The 25563-nt window shown below is 48.2% G+C and overlaps 1 protein-coding gene across 2 annotated transcripts in view; it reads right to left on the reverse strand.

Moving 5' to 3' along the window:
- The window catches only part of PYROXD2 (pyridine nucleotide-disulphide oxidoreductase domain 2), a 115576-nt gene that overhangs the window by 48273 nt on the left and 41740 nt on the right, over positions 1-25563 (reverse strand). The window contains exons 7-10 of one of the 2 annotated variants that reach the window (XM_073681339.1): positions 25125-25186; positions 20030-20127; positions 17172-17313; positions 16465-16599 (exon numbers count right to left, since the gene is read on the reverse strand). In XM_073681339.1, the coding sequence (XP_073537440.1) occupies positions 16465-16599; positions 17172-17313; positions 20030-20127; positions 25125-25186 (437 nt within the window). The remainder of the gene's footprint in view (positions 1-16464; positions 16600-17171; positions 17314-20029; positions 20128-25124; positions 25187-25563) is intronic. The other variant, XM_073681340.1, reaches the window with a different exon arrangement.

Genomic DNA, 25563 nt, shown 5'->3' on the forward strand with positions numbered 1-25563 from the left:
GTGGAAGAAACTGGAGTTCCTACTGAGAGAGCGGTTCTACTGGGTCGGTATGAGAGGGGCCATAGAGAAGTGCAGGGACTGCGGCCCATGCCACCTCAGAAGGAAGGACCGTACCAGCCAGAAGACACCCTTGAGGCCCATCTTCACCAGGCAGCCTCTTGAGCTGGTAGCTCTGGACCATGTGAAATTGGCTCCAAGCCGGTCGGGCTACGTCTATGCCCTGACAATTGTGGACCATTACTCCCGGTTCCTGGTGGTGGTTCCTGTTAAAGACCTGACAGCCCAAACAGCGGCCAGAGCCTTCCAGCAACACTTCTGCCGTCCACACAGGTATCCGGAACAGGTCTTGACAGATCAAGGTCCAGCGTTTGAGGCTGAAGTATTCCAGGAGTTCTTCAACCTCTACGGTTGTAGGAAGACTCGGACAACGCCTTACCACCCGCAAACCAACGGGCTGTGTGAGAAAATGAATAATATCGTCATTGATCTCCTCAAGACGTTGCTCCTGGAAGAACGCAGCCTGTGGCCGGAGAAGCTGCCAGACCTGATCGACTTGTACAACCATATCCCGGTGAATGCTACAAATTGCACCCCGGCTTACCTGATGCGAGCGAGACCAGGTAAGCTGCCGATAGACCTGGAGATGGGAGTCCTGACACCCGAGGACACCTCCCCAGACGCGGACTGGGATACGGAACGGCGGCTTCAGTACAAGAAGGTACAGGAGAGTGTGGAGAGGAGTCTGGCTCAAGCGAGAGAAAAGCAAGAGAGGCTCTTCAACCAACACGCCCCTGCTGTCCCCCTGGAACCTGGTGAGCAGGTCCTGAAGCGGAAGAGAAGGCTTCACAAGCTGGACGACCAGTGGGAGAGAGACCCGTACACAGTACTGCAGTCGGACCACAACAACCCGAAGGTATGTGTGATTACCAAGGATGGAGGAGAAACCACTAGCACCATCTCCAGAGACCACCTAAAACGGTGCCCCGAGTCCAAGTGAAGATCAAGATGACCTTGAACCCGCAGAGGACAAGGAAGAAATGATCAGCACAGTTCTCGGAGAGTTCCCCCGGACCTAGACTCGGATAAATGACGCTATAGTGGTACCCGTCCTACACTTCCTTCGGCCCACCCAGCAGGAGCCTACAGGAGAGCAGTAAGAACAAGAAGAACAAGCGGCCCCGGAGGCAGAAGAACCCATGCCAGCAGCCCAGGAGAGTCAACCCTCTGCTGACAGTGAGCCTGCCATGCCTGCGGTAAGCCAAAGGACCAGCAGACAGCTTCCTGCCATGCCTGTGAACCCAGCTAGTAGCTATACCCTTAATACTAGTGGGGAAAACCAGGTTAGACCACCACCAGACAGTGGGTTACGGAGGTCAACCCGGAGCACTAGGGGTCAAATACCAGCTCGCTGGAAGATCTAAATGCACAATGTATATATTTAATGTTTTATGTTTGTACCCTGGTTATTAATAATGTTTCTCCAGTTTTCCTAGATACAATGGACTGACAGGTTATGGACAGTGAATAACCGGAACTACCATGTAGATAGTTGCACCTGGTGCCCTCTTTCGAAGACGACCACGGAAGAAAAACCTGTCCGGCGTGGCCCCCTTGTGGTCCAAAGTAGTTAGCTTTTACCTTGCCGCCACGCCCAAGGTCAGTAACTTGGGGTTTATAGGGACAGGTCCCCACACTGTGGAAAACTTCACCTTGTTGGGTGATATGGACACCCGGTCACGGAAGCGCCGTGGCCTTAAGGACAAAATGTATCTGTATATATGTTATGTTATAATTTCTACCCTGTATTTGTATTTCCTGTTTAGTCCCGGAGTACTACAAACATTATAGGCTGTGTCTGAAAGCAGGAGGGAGGTTCCCTGGTCAGGGACCATTAGCATGCAGCACCTCCTGTCTCAGGCCAGTAGGGGGAGCAGGCTGCCCCTATAAAAGCTGGAACTGGGGCAGGGTTAGAGAGACCAGAACCCACTTCTGAGGTGTACAGAAGGGTTCTCAGAGAAGAGGGACAGGTCAGCAGCAGCTGAGGAGTCCGGGAGGCAGAGGAGAAGCTGCGAGCCAGGGACAGAGGCGACGAGAGCCGGTCCTGGCTGAGAGAGGCACACAACCGGATATTGGGATCCGAGGCTGTCAGGGTTGCAAGCCCAGCAGCTGAGAACCAACCCGCGAGGGATTTCAGGTCCCTTGGACTAAGAAGCCTGGAGGCTCCGCCACACAGAGGGACCGGTACAGCACAGAAAAGCAAAAGGTACCTAAGGCCCGAGTTGCAAGCCATACAGGCGAACTACACGGCCAGCTCAGGGACGTGGGCTATCACACCACAAAAAGGGGGATAGTCAGCAAGGGCAGAGAGGGAACGGTAGGCCTACCTACTCACCCTGACCAGTGGGGCTCGCCCGAATGCTCTCAGACACCCAGGCCCATTCCTACCCGGTACTCCTGTTGGGTCATTAGTTCTACCTACAATAAAGACCCTGGACTGTTTGAAGCAGACTCTGAACCCTTATTATTGCGGCCTGCACTTTCACCCCCAGCATCCACATACGCTGCCCTGAGGCTACACTCTTCCCGTGGGGAGTCATCCGATCCCTGTGCTGCACACCAACATCAGCCTCAGCGGTCTGCTTAGCAGCGGCGGTCATCCCTGACCGCAATCCACGGGTGGCGTAGTCGGACATTCATAACTCTCCAAATAGACTGCCATAGCATTTGGTCTGACCACCCTGAGCCACGGGATTGGGTTGCCACTACTACCCCATCATGGCACTGAAGCCCGGTTCCGGGCGCCCCACGGCCCAGGGGGCGAGTCATGGGTACTGGCAGGCACGGCTGGTATGCAGACAGGTGGGTACTGGCAGGCACAGCTGGTATGCAGACAGGTGGGTACTGGCAGGTAGGAAAGCAGGCAGGATAGGGACCAGTGCAGACTGGGATACAGGAACAAAGCCGCAGGTGCAGTAGACAAGCAGAGCAGAGCAAAACCCGCAGGTGCGGTAGATAAGCAGAGCAGAGCAAAACCCGCAGGTGCGGTAGACAAGCAGAGCAGAGCAAAATCCGCAGGTGCGGTAGACAAGCAGAGCAGAGCAAAACCCGCAGGTGCGGTACACAAGCAGAACAGAGCAAAACCCGCAGATGCAGTAGAGAAGCAGAGCAAAACCCACAGGTGCGGTAGACAAGCAGAGCAGAGCAAAACCCGCAGGTGCGGTAAACAAGCAGAGCAGAGCAAAACCCGCAGGTGCGGTAGACAAGCAGAGCAGAGAAAAACCCGCAGGTGCAGTAGACAAGCAGAGCAGAGCAAAACCCTCAGGTGCGGTAAACAAGCAGAGAAGAGCAAATACACACAAGGTACTTACAATGAAGTAGCGAGTGGACACTAAACTCACAAACAGAAGTACAGAGACAATGAGTTGGAGTTAGGTGCAGGTTCAGACACTGCAGGAAAAGGGAAGATACGGACATAGAGACAAACAGGAACTGAACCAAGAACAAGATACAGGAACGAGCCTGGGAACTCAGCCCCCAGGGTGGCGGAAATAGACTAGAAGTCACAGATACAGGTAACGGGCCTGGGCATACAGCCCCCAGGGTGGCGCAACAGACTAGAAGTCACAGATAAAGGTAACAGGCCTGGGTATACAGCCACCAGGGTGGCGGAAACAGACAAGATACAGAACAGGACTTGGCAACTCAGTTGCACAGAACACACTGATAGAAAGTGTTGCTCAGGCACCTCCTACTGGGTGGAGGGGGTTTAAGTATCCAATGACTCACAGCAATAGGCTGGGGACGCATTAGGACTGTGCACACAGTAACTATAAGAAACAGGCAGTAACCGCTCCGCCGCCCTAAGCAATCAGACAAGAGACATGCACACAGCAGGTACTGGAGCAAAGTGTGCAGCCTGGACTGATAGGTAAGATGGCGGTCTTGCATGGTGGGAGGTGGTAAGCCATGCCAGCACGCCGCCAGGGATGTTACAGGCCGCACTAGTCAGCATCATGAAGACAGCAACAATCAACATCAGAGACAGCACCAGACGGCCTCAGAAACCGCACTAATTGACTTCATAAAAACTTCAATAGTCAACATCACGGAGACACTACTAGTCAGCTACATAGAGACAGTACTAGTGGTCTACAAAAAGTCAGCACTAATCATCGTAGAGACAGAACTAATTAGTATCATAGAGACGGCACTAGTCAGACTAATAGACACGGCACTAGTCAGACCAATAGAGACGGCACTAGTCAGACCAATAGAGACGGCACTAGTCAGACCAATAGAGACGGCACTAGTCAGACTAATAGAGACGGCACTAGTCAGACTAATAGAGACGGCACTAGTCAGACCAATAGAGACTAGTGCCGTCTCTATTAGTCTAACTAGTGCCGTCTCTATTAGTCTAACTAGTACCGTCTCTATTAGTCTAATAGAGACGGCACTAGTCAGACTAATAGAGATGGCACTAATTAGACTAATAGAGACGGCACTAGTCAGACTAATAGAGATGGCACTAGTCAGACTAATAGAGACGGCACTAGTCAGACTAGTAGAGATGGCACTAGTCAGACTAATAGAGACGGCACTAGTCAGACTAATAGAGACGGCACTAGTCAGACTAATAGAGACGGCACTAGTCAGACTAATAGAGACGGCACTAGTCAGACTAATAGAGACGGCACTAGTCAGACTAGTAGAGATGGCACTAGTCAGACTAATAGAGACGGCACTAGTCAGACTAATAGAGACGGCACTAGTCAGACTAATAGAGACGGCACTAGTCAGACTAATAGAGACGGCACTAGTCAGACTAATAGAGACGGCACTAGTCAGACTAATAGAGACGGCACTAGTCAGACTAATAGAGACGGCACTAGTCAGACTAATAGAGACGGCACTAGTTAGACTAATAGAGACGGCACTAGTTAGACTAATAGAGACGGCACTGGTCGTTGTGGTGACGTTCCTGTGTACAAGGAGACGTTTCTGGCAGATACCGTCCTCATTATTCACTAGATGACGCCTCTAACATCATTATCTCGATGCTCAGAGCGGTAGAAGCCGCTTGTCCGATCCCAGGAGTCAGATCTGCTAGGTGTAATTCTGCTCCTACATAATTGCCATAAATAAAATGCCGTTTACAGCATCACATTATCGCTACCATAGACATATATACAACAGGAACCCAATGCTAACGGACTAAAGCCTCCTCAACCTTTGGCTTATAGCCTGACTGGCCACTAAAGAGTGTAGCTTCAGGATAAGCCATCAACGTGGGGGCTGTAGGATCTGACACTTGGGACCCCTGTGAATGAATGGGCAGAGGGCTGAGTCACTGCAATATATAAGTGGGAGATTGTGGAAGGGTTATAGAGGGGCACCATCGCCAGCCCCTTCTGTCCTGGTTGGCACCATAATGGGGGCGAGACTGATGTGTGCTATGGGGGCCACCTCTGCTCTGCTGTTTATGGCATTGGACAATAGCACTGGATTTTAGCTCTTTATTGCAGCGTACACCGTCATTTTCAGCAACTTTATCAATCAGGCGTTAATGGGATTCTGGACGGCTGAATTGTAATTGAAATGTATATAAAATGTACATGTAACCTCCAGGAGACAATTAAAGATGGGAACATAAAATCATCACATTTCCTATAAAATGAGTCTTGTATTTGGTTCTAGGCTCACTTTTCTGTTTCTGGTCTTGTTCATTGAAGTCTGTCAACTCTTTTCTGTCTTTAAATCAACATCAGTGCAAGGAAAGGGAACGTAAACGGACCCATGTGGCCTTAGAGAGAGGTTTAACAAGTGAGAAGTTGCCCAGTGGGTGGTCTGGAGCCTGGTAAGTGCCTAAAGGGTTATTCCCATCTTTTCAGATGGACATTGTTGGATAGGCCTTGTAAAAACAAGCACTTTTGCAATTTGTTGCTTTGTTTGCAGCCATTTTTGAGATATTAACACTTTGCTTTTGTTTACAGCTTGTTACCTAGGAGACCGACCACTGCTGCTGCCTGGCTTGTAAGTACTGAGCTGAAGCTGGACAAACAACGAGGTAACTGCGACCTCCAGCGATCTTGGCATCTTCAACAGAGAGTTTACAAGCTGAATGGAAAAGAGATGAGCGAACCCAAACTGCAAAGTTCGGGGGTTCGTACCGGACACCTAGTGTCTGGTGCTGAACTCCGAACATGGACTTCTTCTGGAAGTCCATTTTACAAGAGAGAGAGAAAGAGAGAGAGAAAGAAAGAGAGAGAGAGAAAAAGAGAAAGAGAGAGAGAGAAAGAGAGAGAGAGAAAGAGAGAGAGAGAAAGAGAGAGAGAGAGAGAGAGAGAGAGAAAGAGAGAGAAAGAGAGAGAGAGAGAAAGAGAGGTCTAGCGGCGGTGGTCGGTCTCCAAGGTAGCAAGCTGTAAACAAATTCAAAGTTTTAATATCTCAAGAACGACCTAAATTTTTCATAATCTGAAAATTGCTAAAATGCTTGTATTTACCAGAACCGTCCAACAATACCTATTCAGGAAGATGGGAATAACCCTTTAAGCTCTCCTTTCTACAAACCCCTACTTATGTTGCCCCCTGGACTTGATTGACAGCTCTGTTGTTTATCTCTTCAGTTCAGTGCGTAGTGTGTCACCCTGGCCTGGATGCCACAAAATGTATTAAAGCTGTGTCTGAGAGCAAGGGGGAGGTTCTCTAGTCAGGGGAACATTAGCATGCAATGCCTCCTGTCTCAGGCCAGTAGGGGGAGCAGGCTGCCCCTACAAAAGCTGGTACTGGGGGCAGGGTTAGAGAGAACTGGATGGCCTGTCTCAGCACTGAGACGTGTCCCAGAGTGGAGCAGGGACAGAAAGTTGCACTGCACCTAAGAGGAAGTGTGGCAGGAGGAGAGAGCCACAAGCCAGAGACAAGAGGCGACGAGAGCCTGTATTGGCAGATCACGGACTTAATTTACCAGACTTTGGTGTCTGAGGCTGGAAGGATTCCACATCCCCCAGCAGAGAACCAGTCCGCAAGGGACTGTATATTCCTTGGCCTAAGAAGCCTGGAGGCCCTGCCACAACCGAAGGGACCAGTAAAGCCGTACAAGGCTGGGAGCAGAAAGGAACCCACGTCGCAGGCCATACAGGCGAGAATACACGGAAAGCTCGGAAACGTGGGCTGTTACCCTATCAGGAGGAGATAGCCAGAAGGAGCGCAGAAAGCACGGTAGGCCTACACCCTCACCCTGACCAGGGCCAATTTCCCCGTTGCTCTCAGACATCCAGGTCCCCCTCCTAGCCGGGACTGTTTATGGGTCAATTTACCTGTTCTAGTAAAGACCCTGTACTGCAACCTGTTGTCTGTGTGCTCCTTGCTTCTCCAGCACTATCAGCACTGGGACCCTCACTACCATCACTCCCACCATCCACTATACTGCCCTGGGGCCGCACTCTTCCCGTGGGGAGTCACACTACCCTAGCTGCACACCTCATCAGCCCCAGCGGTCTGCATGCAGCGGCGGTTCCTAATAACCGCAAATCCACGGGTGGCGTAGTCGGACATAATCAACAACACATAACGGACTACCACTGGCCTGACCACCCTGAGCCACGGAACCGGGTTGCCACTACTACCCCCATCGTTCCCTATTGCCCGGATCCGAGTGCCCCACGGCCCGGGGGCGAGTCAGCTTTGGCGTAGTCGGCAGGATTTCGTGCCCGCAACCACCGGGTACTGCGTGCCTGAAAAAGACTTTTGTAACTTACCTGTGGCAAAGTTTCCCGCCGTCCGGAGTCGTTTCCCGCCATCCGGAGCCGATTCCCGCCATCAGACGCCATCTTGGACCGTTTCCCGCTGTCTTCCCGCCATCCGCAGCTGTTTCCCGCCATTGGACGCCATCTTCAGGACGCCGCGCGGGAAGAAGAGGGGCGTGGACGCCGAAAGCGCGCGAGACCCGAAGCTCCGCCCCACGCACCGACGCTGCGTAAGGTCCTGGAAGGGAGAGAGAGCGACGCTGACGTCATCAGGACGCGACGCCAGGTCCTCGTCCATAGCAGCAGCAGCGGAGCCGCGGCCTACAGAAGAGGATCGTCGGAAGGTAGGCCACGCTTAACTAGGGGGGAGGAAGATGTCGGACACGGAGGCGCCCACTACCACCAACGCAGCTGCAGCAGCGGTGATGCCCTTTTCCCTGCCCTACATCCCTGGAGCGGCCTGGCTGCCCAAATACTCAGGGGAGCCCCATGCCCTAACTGACTTTAAAGAAAGGCTGTACAGTTTGTTCCAGGTTTACCCCCTGACAGAGGAGCAGAAGGTCAGCATATTGACAGGGCAGTTAACTGGCGCAGCCCAAAGGGAGGTAAAATCATGGCCCACTGAGGAGAAAAGGACTGTGAAGGGTATTCTGGCCCGGCTGCGGGGTACCTTTGACACACGTACCTCCGCTGAGATTAAAATGAGGTTCTATGGATGTAAGCAGCGGGCACAGGACAGCATCAGAGACTATGCCCTAAATCTGCAGGAAGCCTTGAGGGCTATTCAACAAACTGACCCTGGCAGCGTGCAGGAAACGGATAAGCTGCTAACAGAACAATTCATAGAAGGTCTGCTGTCTAGCGCCCACAGGGCCCAACTGCGCCTCATGTTCTTTCAGAACCCCGACCTGACCTTTGCCCAATTTAAGGACAGGGCCATAAGGGTGCTCCGTGAATCTGCAACCAGTGGCGCTATAAACCCCCGGCGCCCTCCTCTCACCTACCACCCGGAGGCGGCGCCCTCCTCTATGGACTCCGTGGAGGCTGATGCACAGGCCCTGAACCAAGCCCCGTCGAAAGACCTGCACCACCAAGTCCAGGAGCTGACCAGGAGCGTCGCGGCGTTGACCAGGACCGTCCAGGCGTTGCAAGTGGACCCGTCAAGACCCATCGAGCTGGCTTCAAGTCCGGAGGATGTCCCGTGGCATCGACAGAGGAGGATCCCGTCGTTCCGAGGGAGGCCCACAGACCGCTACGCAGAGGATGGACAGCCCATTTGCCGTCGATGCAACCAGCCCGGACACATTTCCAGGTACTGTAATTTAAACGGGTCCAACCTGGGGCAGAGGGCCGACCCCCAGGCATAAGATCACCAGGCCCTTATAATTGGCGTGATAAGTACGTTGGGGGGCGCCCGGTTTTACCCGTGGTGCTGGACGGTATCCCCATGAGCGCCTTGCTGGATACTGGGTCGCAAGTAACCACAATCCCTTATGTACTTTTTAAGCAGTATTGGACTGATGCTGATATCACACGGTATCCAGACAGTAACTTGAGCATCATCGCCAGTAATGGCTTACCCGTGCCGCAGATGGGGTTCAAGGAGATGACCATTAAAATTGGTAAAGTTGAACTGCCGGCACAGGGAGTGATTATTGTGGACATTGACCGTCATGAAAGTCACCCTAAAATAACTGTGGGTACTAACATAATTGAAAATTGTCTTTCAGAGGTAATTGTAATTCTACAACAGGTGGCGGTGAATGCTAGTTCCAGCCAACAGAGAGTCCTCAACAAGGAGATAAAAGCCCTGATGAGACGGCAGCAGGTAGAACTGTCTGGTGGTGAGATCGGTAGCGTAAGACTGAGTGACCCATTCCCCATTTCCATGCCTCCCAAAAGTGAAATGATGATCTGGTGTCGGACTGCAATCGGGTTGAGAGGTAGAGACTACCAAGCCATAGTAGAACCCGTGTATTCAGACAGCAGGCCCACCATTTTGACAGCCCGGGGGGTGGTTGATGTCCGTCATGGGAGGGTGCCCGTCCGCATCCTCAACATTGGGGAGAGGGAAGTACACTTACCCAGGTACGCTACACTCGCCAAACTGTTTGTTGTCGAACACAAAGCTATCAGGGCCGTGGAACCCTTGCCTCCATCTCCACAGGCGGAGGGTAATGGCTCCCAGAAACAAAAGGAGGACTGGTGCCAGAAACTCCACGTGGGTGCTGACTCCACTCCCCTGCACCAAAAACAAGGAGTCTACCGGGTGGTACAGGAGTACGAGAGAGTCTTTAGTAAGCACCCGCTAGACTTCGGCAGAGTAAAGGGGATAGAACACCACATCCCCACAGGGAGCCACCCACCGATAAAAGAAAGACACAGACCTGTACCCCCTGCACACTACCAGAACGCAAAGGGCATGCTAAGAGAGATGAAAGAAGCTGGGGTCATTAGAGACAGCTGTAGCCCCTGGGCAGCCCCCTTGGTTCTGGTCAAAAAGAAAGATGGCACCATGAGAATGTGCGTGGACTATAGACAAATCAACCGTATCACCCACAAAGACGCATATCCGCTGCCTAGAATAGAGGAGTCTTTAGCCGCACTAAAATCAGCTAATTTCTTTTCTACTTTGGACCTTACTAGCGGGTACTGGCAGGTTCCTGTGGCAGAAGCTGACAAGGAGAAGACCGCCTTCACCACCCCGATGGGACTGAGTGAGTTCAACTGTATGCCCTTCGGGCTCTGCAACGCACCAGGGACCTTCCAGAGGCTGATGGAATGCTGTCTAGGGCACCGAAACTTCGAGACGGTCCTCCTTTACCTGGACGACGTGATCGTCTATTCGAAGACCTACGAGGACCACCTAAAGCACATGGCCGAGGTGTTCGAAGCCCTGGCAGGCTATGGCCTGAAGGTGAAACCATCAAAGTGTCACCTGTTGAAACCAAAGGTCCAGTACCTAGGGCAAGTGGTAAGCGCGGAAGGAGTGGCCCCCGACCCTGACAAGGTCACGGCAATCAAGAGCTGGCCAAGCCCCTCGAGCATCAAAGAGGTGAGACAGTTTCTCGGGTTGGTAGGCTACTACCGAAGGTTCATCCCCGGGTTCACTAAGATGGCAGCTCCTATGCAGGACCTCCTGATCGGACAGTCTAAGTCCAGGAGTCAAAAGCCACCCTTCAAGTGGGATAAACCGGAAGAGGAGTCCTTCCGCCAGCTAAAGATGGCTCTCACGGGGGACGAGATCCTGGCCTACCCTGATTATGGCCAGCCTTTCATTCTCCACACAGACGCCAGTAATGTGGGACTGGGAGCCGTACTGTCCCAAAACCAACAGGGCAGAGAAAGGGTGATCGCATACGGCAGCCGGAAGCTGAGGCCCACCGAGAGGAACCCGGAGAATTACAGCTCCTTCAAGCTAGAATTCTTGGCGGTGGTGTGGGCCGTGACGGAACGCTTCAAGCATTACCTGGCCTCCGCAAAGTTCACCGTGTACACGGACAACAACCCGTTGACACACCTGGACAATGCAAGACTGGGTGCCCTAGAACAGCGGTGGATGGCCCGTCTCTCCAACTATGACTTCGTGATCAAGTACCGGGCCGGCAAAACCAATGCCAATGCAGACGCCCTGTCGAGGATGCCTCACTTACCTGAAGGTGACGAAGACCCAGAAGAGCTGGAGGAGGTAGAACTCCCCGCGTTTCACCAGTATGGAGCCGCTCAATACTCTCACCGTGTGAAGGAGGAGGATCTAACAACTGTGATGATCAACCCCCTACCTCACCACAGCTGGGCCGAGACCCAAGATAGTGACCCTGCCATCCGTCTGGTGAAAGAACTGCTGACCCAGGAAGACGCCCGCATGAATCCGGATGCTCCAGAGGAAGCTAGACAGCTATGGAAGGAGAAGAGCAAGCTGTTCCTCTACGAAGGCAAGTTGTGCAGAAGGATTGTTAACCACCGGACGCACGAGCTGACCTGGCAAGTCGTGGTCCCAAGGCGGGATGCAGCTATGGTCCTGGGGGCTTACCATGACAGAGCGGGACACTTCGGTTGGAAGAAATTGGAGTTCCTGCTAAGAGGAAGGTTCTTTTGGGTCGGCATGAGAGGAGCTGTAGAAAAATGGTGCAGAGACTGTGGCCCTTGTCACCTGAGGAGGAAGGACCGCACCAGCCAGAAGACACCCTTGAGGCCCATCGTCACCACGCAGCCTCTTGAGCTGGTAGCTCTGGACCACGTCAAATTGGCTCCAAGCCGGTCTGGATACATCTATGCCCTGACAATCGTGGACCACTATTCCCGTTTTCTAGTGGTGGTCCCGGTAAAGGACTTGACAGCCCAAACAGCGGCCAGAGCCTTCCAGCAATATTTCTGCCGTCCACACGGGTATCCGGAGCAGGTCCTGACAGACCAGGGTCCAGCGTTCGAGGCTGAAATCTTCCAGGAGTTCTGCAACCTCTATGGCTGTAAGAAGATTTGTACAACGCCTTACCATCCACAAACCAACGGGATGTGTGAGAAGATGAACAATATAGTCATTGATCTCTTGAAGACGTTGCCCCTGGAGGAACGCAGCCTGTGGCCAGAAAAACTGCCAGACCTGATAGACCTATACAACAATATCCCGGTGAATGCTACAAACTGCACCCCGGCTTACCTGATGCGAGCTAGACCAGGTAAGCTGCCCGTAGACCTGGAGATGGGAGTCCTAATACCTGAGGACACCTCCCCAGATGCGGACTGGGATACGGAAAGGCAACTGCAGTACAAGAAGGTACAGGAGAGTGTGGAGAAGAGCCTGGCCCAGGTGAGAGAGAGGCAAGAAAAACTCTTCAATCAACACGCCCCTGCTGGTCCCCTAGAACCTGGTGAGCAAGTCCTAAAGCAAAAAAGAAGGCTACATAAGTTGGACGACCAGTGGGAAAGGGAACCCTACACCGTACTGCAGTCTGACCACGACAACCCAAAGGTGTGCGTGATCACCAAGGACGGAGGAGAAACCACTAGTGTCGTCTCCAGAGACCACCTCAAAAGATGCCCCGAGCAACTCCGTAGTGCAGAAGAGGATCAGAGTGACCTTGAACCCGCAGAGGACAAGGAAGAAATGATCAGCACCGTTCTCGGAGAGTTCCCTCAGTCCTGGACTCGCATAAATGATGCCATAGTGGTACCCGTCCTGCATTTCCTGCAACCGGCACAGCAACAACCAACACCAGAGCCGGAAGGTGAAGAGGAGCAAGCGGTTCCAGAGGCAGAAGAGCCTGTACCAGCAGCCCAGGAGAGTCAACCCTCTGCTGACAGTGAGCCTGCCATGCCTGCGGTAAGCCAAAGGACCCGCAGACAGCTGCCTGCCCTACCTGTACACCCAGCTGGTAGCTGTACCCCTAACGCTAGTGGGGAAAGCCAGGTTGGTCCACCACCAGACAGTGGGCTACGTAGATCAACCAGGAGCACAAAGGGGCAGATACCCGCTCGCTGGAGAATATAGAGCGCACTAAGATTGTAAATAACCCTGTTACCAACTGTTGAAATGTTTGCCTAGTTACATGCATGTTTGGTAATACTCTGTTTCAGTTTCTTGCAGCTACCGTAAGGACTCAAAGGTTATGGACTTTTTATAACCGGGACCTTTGTATGGACTGCGTTTGGAGCCTAACCCAGGAATGAACTAAGACTGTGAAGGACTTGGGGTAGGACAGACCCCCACCTGGTTAAGGCTCCCCGTTGTATTGGTGATATGGACACCCGGTCACAGACCACACTTTGACCTTAAGAACTCAATTTGTGCGTCGTCTGTCTATTAATGTTTTATGGTTATGCATATTGTCTATGTTTATTGTTTAGTCCCAGAGTACTAAATTTTACTAGGGGGGAATGTGTCACCCTGGCCTGGATGCCACAAAATATATTAAAGCTGTGTCTGAGAGCAAGGGGGAGGTTCTCTAGTCAGGGGAACATTAGCATGCAATGCCTCCTGTCTCAGGCCAGTAGGGGGAGCAGGCTGCCCGTATAAAAGCTGGTACTGGGGGCAGGGTTAGAGAGAACTGGATGGCCTGTCTTAGCACTGAGACGTGTCCCAGAGTGGAGCAGGGACAGAAAGTTGCACTGCACCTAAGAGGAAGTGTGGCAGGAGGAGAGCCACAAGCCAGAGACAAGAGGCGAAGAGAGCCTGTCTTGGCAGATCACGGACTTAATTTACCAGACTTTGGTGTCTGAGGCTGGAAGGATTCCACATCCCCCAGCAGAGAACCAGTCCGCAAGGGACTGTATATTCCTTGGCCTAAGAAGCCTGGAGGCCCTGCCACAACCGAAGGGACCAGTAAAGCCGTACAAGGCTGGGAGCAGAAAGGAACCCACGTCGCAGGCCATACAGGCGAGAATACACGGAAAGCTCGGAAACGTGGGCTGTTACCCTATCAGGAGGAGATAGCCAGAAGGAGCGCAGAAAGCACGGTAGGCCTACACACTCACCCTGACCAGGGCCAATTTCCCCGTTGCTCTCAGACATCCAGGTCCCCCTCCTAGCCGGGACTGTTTATGGGTTAATTTACCTGTTCTAGTAAAGACCCTGGACTGCAACCTGTTGTCTGTGTGCTCCTTGCTTCTCCAGCACTATCAGCACTGGGACCCTCACTACCATCACTCCCACCATCCACTATACTGCCCTGGGGCTGCACTCTTCCCGTGGGGAGTCACACTACCCTAGCTGCACACCTCATCAGCCCCAGCGGTCTGCATGCAGCGGCGGTTCCTAATAACCGCAAATCCACAGGTGGCGTAGTCGGACATAATCAACAACACATAACGGACTACCACTGGCCTGACCACCCTGAGCCACGGAACCGGGTTGCCACTACTACCCCCATCGTCCCCTATTGCCCGGATCCGAGTGCCCCACGGCCCAGGGGGCGAGTCACGTAGCATCCTTGGAGAGGAGCAGCGCATGCTGCACAGTGTCAAGATCTCACGGCTAGAGATGAGCAAATCAGTTTGAAGAATATCAAATTTGCTTTGAATTTTGCAACAATTTTTTAGATAAATGATACTCAATCAACATGTCCTGCCATGTAGCTCTGCTCCGATCCAGTTGACTTTTTCTGTATGGTCACCAGTACGGTCACTTCAAAGGCAACTTCGGCACAGATGTCATGGTATTGTGGAGCCTAGCTGTCGCCAAAGAGACTGCAACAGTGACCCGACAGAAGAAGACGATCAAACCAGAGCAGGCCATGTGGAAGGACAGGCGACAGCCGGTGCAATATGAGTATATTTTTATTTATTTTGTTTTACCTATGTTTATTATGCTTCATGGTCTGGAGAGAGACATCAGATCATAATAATGCATGTTTCCCTTTGAATAAATTTGATGGGAATCCTATTTCTTGGTCAAATTTGAGCGAATCTGCCAAGTTAAAATTTTGACAGATTTGCTCATCCTTACTCACAGTGAAGTCAATCAGGACTAATAAAGTGTTGTAGGGAAATTGCCAGGCTGGGGAGAGGCATCCAGACCGGCAGAGCGCCATCAAGACCAGCAGAGAGCCATCCAGACCAGCAGAGAGCCATCCAGATCAGCAGAGAGCCATCCAGACCAGCAGAGAGCCATCCAGACCAGCAGAGAGCCATCCAGACCAGCAGAGAGCCATCCAGACCAGCAGAGAGCCATCCAGAGCAGCAGAGAGCCATCCAGAGCAGCAGAGAGCCATCCAGACCAGTAGAGAGCCATGCAGACCAGCAGAGAGCCATCCAGACCGGCAGAGAGCCATCCAGACCGGCAGAGAGCCATCCAGACCGGCAGAGAGCCATCCAGACCAGCAGAGCGCCATCAAGACCAACAGAGAGCCATCCAGACCAGCAGAGAGCCATCCAGACCAGCAGAGAGCCATCCAGACCGGCAGAGAGCCATCCAGACCGGCAGAGAGCCATCCAGACCGGCAGAGAGCCATCCAGACAGGCAGAGAGCCATCCAGACAGGCAGAGAGCCATCCAGACAGGCAGAGAGCCATCCAGACAGGCAGAGAGCCATCCAGACCAGCAGAGAGCCATCCAGACCAGCAGAAAGCCATCCAGACCAGCAGAGAGCCATCCAGACCAGCAGAGAGCCATCCAGACCAGCAGAGCGCCATCCATCTTATGGTTAAACCCATGAGTGATAAAGGTGTTCTTACTATAAGGGCTGACCGTGTAGTTACAATGAAGCCTACTAGAAAGAAAGTGCAGCTCAGTAGTCCTTTCCCACTATGTGATGGGCTATATTGAGAAATGACCAGAAGGTAGTGCCGTAATCATGGGATAAGGGGATTGCAGGTGCTGGCCAGGAACCAATAGGGGGTTCTTATAGATGGATTCAAACATGGTCTACAATCTGTGGTTTCTCATCCGTAAGACTCCTACCAGACCGTGGATTTCACAAGCTATCAGGACCTTCTGGAAGTTGAATACTTCTGATAGTAGTCATTCGTGATGTATCTTCGAGTTTGTGGCCCTAATGTAAAATCTCCATCAAGGCCCCCAATTATTATGATTCTTTAATAGTATTGATCTTCTTATACGAGTCAAAAGGACGTTTTGGTTCCCTCTAGGCTCCAGGGCCCATGTGTGGCTGAAACTCCTGTATCCACTATAGTTACGCCACTGGTAGACAACCCAACCCGCAGGTTGCAGTCCATTGATATAAAGCCTCACTGAGCTTTTATCTCCAGGCGGTGTGAGTTACCTTTGGCGTCATACTTAGAAATGTGAGGTGAGGTGTAGCATTGGACAGGACCACCCTACTGTGTATTTCCGTTCCATCCTGTAGGACTACGCCGGTTGCCTTTCCTTTGTCATCTACCAGGATCTGCTCCACTGCCTGTATTAAAAAAGAAACATAATGCAGCAAACACTTAAAAGACTATGATATTGATGGCCCAGCCTTAAAGGGGTTGTCCTGAGCGTAGAAATTGGGTGACCTATCTACAGGATAAATCATCAATAGCAGATTGGGGGAGTATGACACCCGGCGCTCCCATCAATCAGCTGCTTTTTGCTCCGGCAGCTGCAATCAGGAGCCGGCAACAGCGGCTACATGTTGACTGGAGCTTCGTTCTAAGTGTTGGGGGCTCTGGGTGTCGGACCTGCACCGATCTGCTACTGATGACCTACCCTGTGGACAGGTCATAAAATCCCTATGCCGGACAACCCCTTTAAGATTAGTCATGAATATAAGATCTTTGGGATCCGACACCAGGCACGTTCATGAACTGGTATTCCAATGCTTGCGTCAAATGTTTATGACCCGTGAGTGCTGTAGCCAACCAGCGGATGAACTGTAGCGCTCACATGTGTTGTTTTTGCTTTTTTTTAAATGGGTGAATATAGCATTTAGCCAGAAGTTGTCTAAAAAGTGGAAAAAACCCTTTAACTACCAATATACAGATGTACCTTTTCTATGTAAATTTCAGCCCCTGAATCCTCCGCAGCTTTGGCGATTGCATTGGAGACCATGCCCATTCCTCCTTCTACGTAGCCCCATGATCCTTTCTTCCCTTCCAACTCCCCCATGACGTGATGGAGTAAAACATACCTGTAATAGGAAGACAATAGCAAGTCGTAAAATCAATTAAGGACAGATTTACCAAAATGTTTAATAACTAAGTAGTTCTAGCCGTTCGATAAACTTTTTTTTTCATTTTTTGGATTCTCTAGCCTAAGCTCACAGGCTCCTGCAAAAATTTTGGCACAATTTGGGTGCACAAATCACACCATACCCCATTTCCCGCAAAGTCACAGCCAGTTTTTCATAACTATACTTCTCAGGAAAAAGTGTCTTAAATGCATAATAAATGTGGTGCAAGGTACGTCAGCTTTTTGAGCCAAATTTAGTAAGAATTGTGGCATGTGTCCCCCCCACCATAACTTTTCTAGGCCGGTGAGTCTGACTTCTATACCAGGAAAGATCTTTGAACAAATTATTAAACAACATGTATGTAAGTACCTGGGTAAGAATGAAGTGATTAACCAGAGTCAGCATGGGTTTGTAACTAACAAGTCATGTCAGACTAACTTAATTTCCTTCTATGACAGAATCACTGACTGGGTGGATCAGGGAAATGCTGTAGATATAGTATATCTTGACTTCAGCAAAGCATTTGACAAAGTATCTCACACCATCCTTATTGAAAAAATGACCAAGTATGCAATGGACCAGGCAACTGTTAGGTGGATTCATAACTGGCTTAGTGATCGGACTCAAAGGGTGGTTCTAAATGGCTTCACATCCAGCTGGATGAATGTCTCAAGTGGGGTACCACAGGGCTCCGTCCTGGGACCTGTATTGTTCAACATCTTTATCAATGATTTAGATGAAGGAATTGAGGGTAAACTGATTAAATTTGCTGATGACACAAAGCTAGGAGGGATAGCTAATACTAGAGAAGAGAGAGAGAGGATTCAAAAAGACCTAAATAAACTGGAGCAGTGGGCAGCAACCAACAGAATGTTTTTTAACAGGGAAAAATGCAAAGTACTACATCTGGGCAATAAAAATGAAAAAAGCATATACAGAATGGGAGGAATAGAGCTAAGCAACAGTACATGTGAAAAAGACTTAGGTATACTAATAGATCATAGACTGAACATGAGTCAACAGTGTGATGCAGCAGCAAAAAAGGCAAATACAATTCTGGGATGTATTAACAGAAGCATACAGTCTAGATCACATGAAGTCATTATCGGTCTTTACTCCTCTTTGGTCAGACCTCATCTGGAATACTGTGTACAGTTTTGGGCACCACATTTTAAAAAAGACATAGACAAACTGGAGCAAGTTCAGAGAAGAGCGACCAGAATGGTGACTGGTCTGCAAACCATGTCCTATGAGGAACGGTTGCAGGATTTGGGAATGTTTAGCTTGCAAAAAAGAAGACTGAGAGGAGACTTAATAGCTGTCTACAAATATGTCAAGGGCTGTCACATTGTAGAAGGATCATCTTTATTCTCATTTGCACAAGGAAAGACTAGAAGCAATGGGATGAAACTAAATGGGAGGAGACACAGATTAGATATTAGAAAAAACTTTTTGACAGTTAGGGTGATTAATGAGTGGAACAGGCTGCCACGAGAGGTGGTGAGTTCCCCTTCAATGGACGTCTTCAAACAGAGGCTGGACAGACATCTGTCTGAGATGGTTTAGTGAATCCTGCTTTGAGCAGGGGGTTGGACCAGATGACCCAGGAGGTCCCTTCCAACTCTACCATTCTATGATTCTATGATTCTATGATTCTCATTTACTGTATATGCCCACCTATACGACTTATATACAGGAAAGTGCTCAAGACTGTATAAATCGAAACCTCGGGACTTTTGTAGTCATTCAGGACTAATTTGCTTTGGAGGCTACAAGCAAAATTCTCCTCATTACCGGTGGTCTGGAAGTGGCCACCATTCTTAAGGCTTTTTTTTTATAGTCGCAGACAAGGGGTCATAAGAGCGGTCATTCCCTATCATCAGCTCGTGTAAACTGGTCGCTGATCACAGACTAGGAAGGTGCTGATTGTGATGATTTAATGGCCCACATGAACTAATCAAATGGTAGCAAATTGGCTCGAGCAAACAGGGGATGTGCTGCAGGCAACAAACACCCTGAATGGGGGCAGGATGATCATATTAATCGTCGTTCAGTCTCCATACAGAGCCATGGAAACAGGGCCATTAATGAGCACAGATTGACTTTATAGTCCATCGGCTCTTATTCAAGGACAAGGACTGGCCCGTCTAAGTAAACCATTAGAAATGTTGAAGAAATATTGGATGTGATCTAAGGAATATGTGTTACCCGGTGTAAATGCCGCTTTTCTCCTGAATCCGGCGCTGTTTTTATTTTGTTCCTGCTCCTCTCCATTCCCGAGATATGGCCTCCTCTTCCCTGCATAGAAATCTAGCCTTCTTAGTCAAGTGGGCGTTGTCCTCAATTCCTCTCTGTGGGAATGTTCTTGAGGACCACTCCCACTTGGCCGACAAGACTAGATTTATATGCAGGGAAGAAGAGGCCATATCTCAGGAATGGAGAGGAGAAGGAACAAAAGAAAAACATCACCGGATTCAGGAGAACAGCGGCATTTACACCAGGTACAATAATTATAACAGTATTGCAAGTAACAGGTCCCCTTTATCCCTGGTTATGAAACAACAATTTGAATTAAGATTAATTCTGCCTCTTCTTACTTGGCATTATGCCTTCAACCACTTTTTGGTAAGCGATCGAAGGTGGGCAGCGAGACCATAACATTTATCACACATACCCACTGCCAGGCGTGGATGGACAGGACATCGCTCCAATCACTGCATCAGTGGCCAGGGTACACTTCAACGGTTCAGACTCAAACCATTCATCCAAAATCTACCAAAAGAAAAAAAACAAGCTACACCATGCTACTATTGTGTTCCAAAATCTGGTACAAAGTTCAATTTCCAACCAATCAAATTTCAGCTCTTATTTTTAAATGGGTGTTTGAAGATGAAAAAAAGAGATCTGATTGGCAGCGGTGGCGGTGGGTACAGTTTAGATACCTCTGTAGGGAGGAGGGAACCCTAGATATAACATGGCCAATCACTTCTTCAGGGCCATAATGGACCTTACTCTTCATTTATAATGAGATTTATATATGTATATATATATATATATATATATATATATGTATATTACAGTGGGGGAAATAATTATTTGATCCCTTGCTGTTTTTGTAAGTTTGCCCACTGACAAAGACATGAACAGTCTATAATTTTAAGGATAGGTTAATTTTAACATTGAGAGATAGAATATCCCCCCCAAAAATCAAGAAAATCACATTGTATAAATTAGATACGTTTATTTGCATTTTGCAGTGAGAAATAAGTATTTGATCCCCTACAAATCATTATGAGTTCTGGCTCCTACAGACCAGTTAGACGCTCCTAATCAACTCGTTACCTGCATTAAAGACAACTGTCTTACATAGTCACCTGTATAAAAGACTCCTGTCCACAGACTCAATTAATCAGTCAGACTCTAACCTCTACAACATGGGCAAGACCAAAGAGCCTTCTAAGGATGTCAGGGACAAGATCATAGACCTGCACAAAGCTGGAATGGGCTACAAAACCATAAGTAAGATGCTGGGTAGGAAGGAGACAACTGTTGGTGCAATAGTAAGAAAATGGGAGAAATATAAAATGACTGTAAATCGATATCGATCTGGGGCACCATGCAAAATCTCACCTCGTGGGGTATCCTTGATCATGAGGAAGGTGAGAGATCAGCCTAAAACTACATGGGGGAACTTGTTAATGATCTCAAGGCAGCTGGGGCCACAGTCACCAAGAAAACCATTGGTAACATATTACGCCTTAAAGGTTTAAAATCCTGCAGTGCCCGCAAGGTCCCCCTGCTCAAGACGGCACATGCGCAGGCCCGTCTGATGTTTGCCAATGAACACCTGGATGATTCTGTGAGTTACTGGGAGAAGTTGCTGTTGTCAGATGAGACAAAAATTGAGCTCTTTGGCATTAACTCAACTCGCTGTGTTTGGAGGAGAAAGACGGAGGAGTATTACTCTAAGAACATCATCCCAACCGTGAAGCATGGTGGGGGAAACATTATACTTTGGGGGTGCTTTTCTGCAAAAGGGACATGACGACTGCACCGTACTGAAGGGAAGAAGGATGGGGTCATGTATCACCAGATTTTGGTAACAACCTCTTTCCTTCAGTAAGAGTATTGAAGATGGGTCATGGCTGGGTCTTGAGGCAAGACAATGACCCAAAACATACAGCCAAGGCAACAAAGGAGTGGCTCAAAAAGAAGCACAGTAAGTTCATGGAGTGGCCTAGCCAGTCTCCAGACCTTAATCCCATAGAAAAGTTATGGAGGGAGTTGAAGCTCCGAGTTGCCAAGCGACAGCCTCAAAATCTTAATGATTTAGAGATGATCTGCAAAGAGGAGTGGACCATAATTCCTCCTGACATGTGCGCAACCCTCATCATCAACTACAAAAAACGTCTGACTGCTGTGCTTGCCAACCCTTCAAGCACAGCAGTCAGACATTTTTTGTAGTTGATGATGAGGGTTGCGCACATGTCAGGAGGAATTTTGGTCTTAAGTGTTGTTTGCCAGAGGGATCAAATACTTATTTCTCACTGCAAAATGCAAAAAAAAATATCTAATTTATACAATGTGATTTTCTACATTTTTTTTGGATATTCTATCTTTCGATGTTAAAATTAATCTACCCTTAAATTATAGACTGTTCATGTCCTTGTCAGTGGGCAAGCTTACAAAAACAGCAAGGGATCAAATACTTATTTCCCCTATTGTAATATACTGTATGTGTATATGTATATATATATATATATATATATATATATATATATATATATATATATACACAGTAAAGACCAAAAGTTTGGACGCACCTCATTTAAAGATTTTTCTGTATTTTCATGACGATGAAAATTGTACATTCACACTGAAGGCATCAAAACTATGAATTAACACATGTGGAATTATATACTTAACAAAAAAGTGTAAAACAACTGAAAATATGTCTTATATTCTAGGTTCTTCAAAGTAGCCACCTTTTGCTTTGATGACTGCTTTGCACACTCTTGGCATTCTCTTGATGAGCTTCAAGATGTAGTCACCGGAAATAGTCTTCCAACAATCTTGAAGGAGTTCCCAGAGATGCTTAGCACTTGTTGGCCCTTTTGCCTTCACTCTGCGGTCCAGCTCACCCCAAACCATCTCGATTGGGTTCAGGTCTGGTGACTGTGAAGGCCAGGTCATCTGGCGTAGCACCCCATCACTCTCCTTCTTGGTCAAATAGCTCTTACACAGCCTGGAGGGGTGTTTGGGGTCATTGTCCTGTTGAAAAATAAATGATGGTCCAACTAAACGCAAACCGGATGGAATAGCATGCCGCTGCAAGATGCTGTGGTAGCCATGCTGGTTCAGTATGCCTTCAATTTTGAATAAATCCCCAACAGTGTCACCAGCAAAGCACCCCCACACCATCACACCTCCTCCTCCATGCTTCACGTGGGAACCAGGCATGTAGAGTCCATCCGTTCACCTTTTCTGCGTCGCACAAAGACACGGTGGTTGGAACCAAAGATCTCAAATTTGGACTCATCAGACCAAAGCACAGATTTCCAGTGGTCTAATGTCCATTCCTTGTGTTCTTTGGCCCAAACAAGTCTCTTCTGCTTGTTGCCTGTCCTTAGCAGTGGCTTCCTAGCAGCTATTTTACCATGAAGGCCTGCTGCACAAAGTCTCCTCTTAACAGTTGTTGTAGAGATGTGTCTGCTTCTAGAACTCTGTCTGGTCTCTAATCTGAGCTGCTGTTAACTTGTGATTTCTGAGGCTGGTGACTCGGATAAACTTATCCTCAGAAGCAGAGGTGACTCTTGGTCTTCCTTTCCTGGGGCAGTCCTCATGTGAGCCAGTTTCTTTGTAGCGCTTGATGGTTTTTGCAACTGCACTTGGGGACACTTTCAAAGTTTGCCCAATTTTTCGGACTGACTGACCTTCATTTCTTAAAGTAATGATGGGCACTCCTTTTTCTTTACTTAGCTGCTTTTTTCTTGCCATAATACAAATTCTAACAGTCTATTCAGTAGGACTATCAGCTGTGTATCCACCAGACTTCTGCACAACTGATGGTCCCAACCCCATTTATAAGGCAAGAAATCCCACTTATTAAACCTGACAGGGCACACCTGTGAAGTGAAAACCATTTCCGGTGACTACCTCTTGAAGCTCATCAAGAGAATGGCAAGAGTGTGCAAAGCAGTCATCAAAGCAAAAGGTGGCTACTTTGAATAACCTAGAATATAAGACATATTTTCAGTTGTTTCACACTTTTTTGTTAAGTATATAATTCCACATGTGTTAATTCATAGTTTTGATGACTTCAGTGTGAATGTACAATTTTCAAAGTCATGTAAATACAGAAAAATCTTTAAATGAGAAGGTGTGTCCAAACTTTTGGTCTGTACTGTATATCATTATAAATGAGTACACCCCCTTTGAAAATAAATATCTCACTGAATACAAGAACAATTTTCATAATGAACATTTTTACAAGACTGAGTTTCATAGAACATTTTTTAACCCATAACTTTTGTTACAAAATCTTCAGTTTTCCTCAAATTAGTTAATGAGTACACCCCACATCAGAAACTACTACATCTAGTATTTTGTGTGACCTCCATGATTTTTATGGGCAGCACAAAGTCTTCTAGGCTTGGAATGAACAAGTTGGTGAACTACAACATCTATCTTTTTCCATTCTTCAAGAACGAGCTCTTTTAGAGCTCGGATGCTGGATCGAGAGTGAGGATAACTTGTCTCCTCAGAATCCCCCATAGCTGTTCGGTTGGGTCAGATCAAGAGACATTTGGTCACTGAGTCACTTTCATAATAATTATAATAATCTTTATATAGCGCCAACATATTCCGCAGCGCTTTACAATTCAGAGGTTCATATTCAACAGTCATAAGTAACATAGCTAAAGATAATACAATAATTAAAGCAAAAATAATGACGACCCTGCTCGTCATTATACTCAATCTACAATGAGGTGGGGGGACACAAAGTACAGGGGCTTATTTACAATGATGGTCCAGTCATCTTGAGGGGATGAAGGATAGATAAAGGCTGCATGAGCTCGTCACCAGCCACTTTCACCCTGTTCTCCTTCAGAAGTGCAACAGATGAGTGTTTTGGATCATTGTCATGATGGAAAATTGCACGTTTACCAAGAGCACGGAGTGATGGCGGCATCTTCTCTTTTACTATAGAGCAGCACATAACATCTAATGGATTTATGAACTGGGTGAAAGTGACTCCGTGGCCAAGTGTCTCCTGATCTGAACCCAATCAAACACCTATGGGGAATTTTGAAGAGACAAGTTATCATCACTCTTCATCCAGCATCCAGGCTCTAAAGAGGTCATACTTGGAGAATGACAAAAAATAGATGTTACAATATGTTCCAACTTATTCATTCCAGGCCTTAAAAATCATGGAGGTCATAAAAATACTAGAAGTAGTTTTTTTATGTGGGGTGTTCTCATTTTTGCATCAACTAATTTGAGAAAAACTGAAGACTTTGTAATGAAAGTTTAATTATTAACCTTACTTTCATGTTATGGGTTAAAAAAACATTCTATGAAACTCAGTCTTGTCAAAATTTTGGAAATTGTTCTTGTGCTCTGTGAGATATTGATTAAAATCGTATTTTTCAAAGGGGTGTACTCATTTATGCTGAGCACTGTGTATATATGTATTTATTATATGTTATATATTATACTGAATATATATAGAATATCCCTCAGTATATACATTTCAGTTTGCTCACCTTGGATATTGGCGCAGTAAGGACTTCGTAATATTTCGGAAGTTGGCTCCCCAGTGTTATTCCTACCATGGTTGAGTAGAATAAGTCAAAGTTAGCAGTAAATCTACGTATATATCACCTCTGTGCTTGTCATTTACCAATGATATACAACTACTACTAACCTGAAAATCAACAGCTAATATCAAATGATGGCATTATAATGCTATATACAAGATAAAGGGACTAATGCCCAAGTAGAAGCCAATGCCACACATGCCCCTTACTGATATTTGCTAATGTTTGAAAAGCGACATATGAAGCTGTGATTTTTTACCTTATGCCCCATTAATTTCTATAGGGCTCGCTCCCCACATCTTACTGCGTTTCAATCACAACCAGTCAAACCAAACCCTCTAAATTAATACAGACCCCTAGGCCAAACAATATGAACTAATACAGA

Source organism: Phyllobates terribilis, unplaced genomic scaffold (assembly GCF_046119375.1).
Source record: "Phyllobates terribilis strain yellow unplaced genomic scaffold, ASM4611937v1 Scaffold_5__5_contigs__length_657084704, whole genome shotgun sequence".
Lineage (NCBI taxonomy): Eukaryota > Metazoa > Chordata > Amphibia > Anura > Dendrobatidae > Phyllobates > Phyllobates terribilis.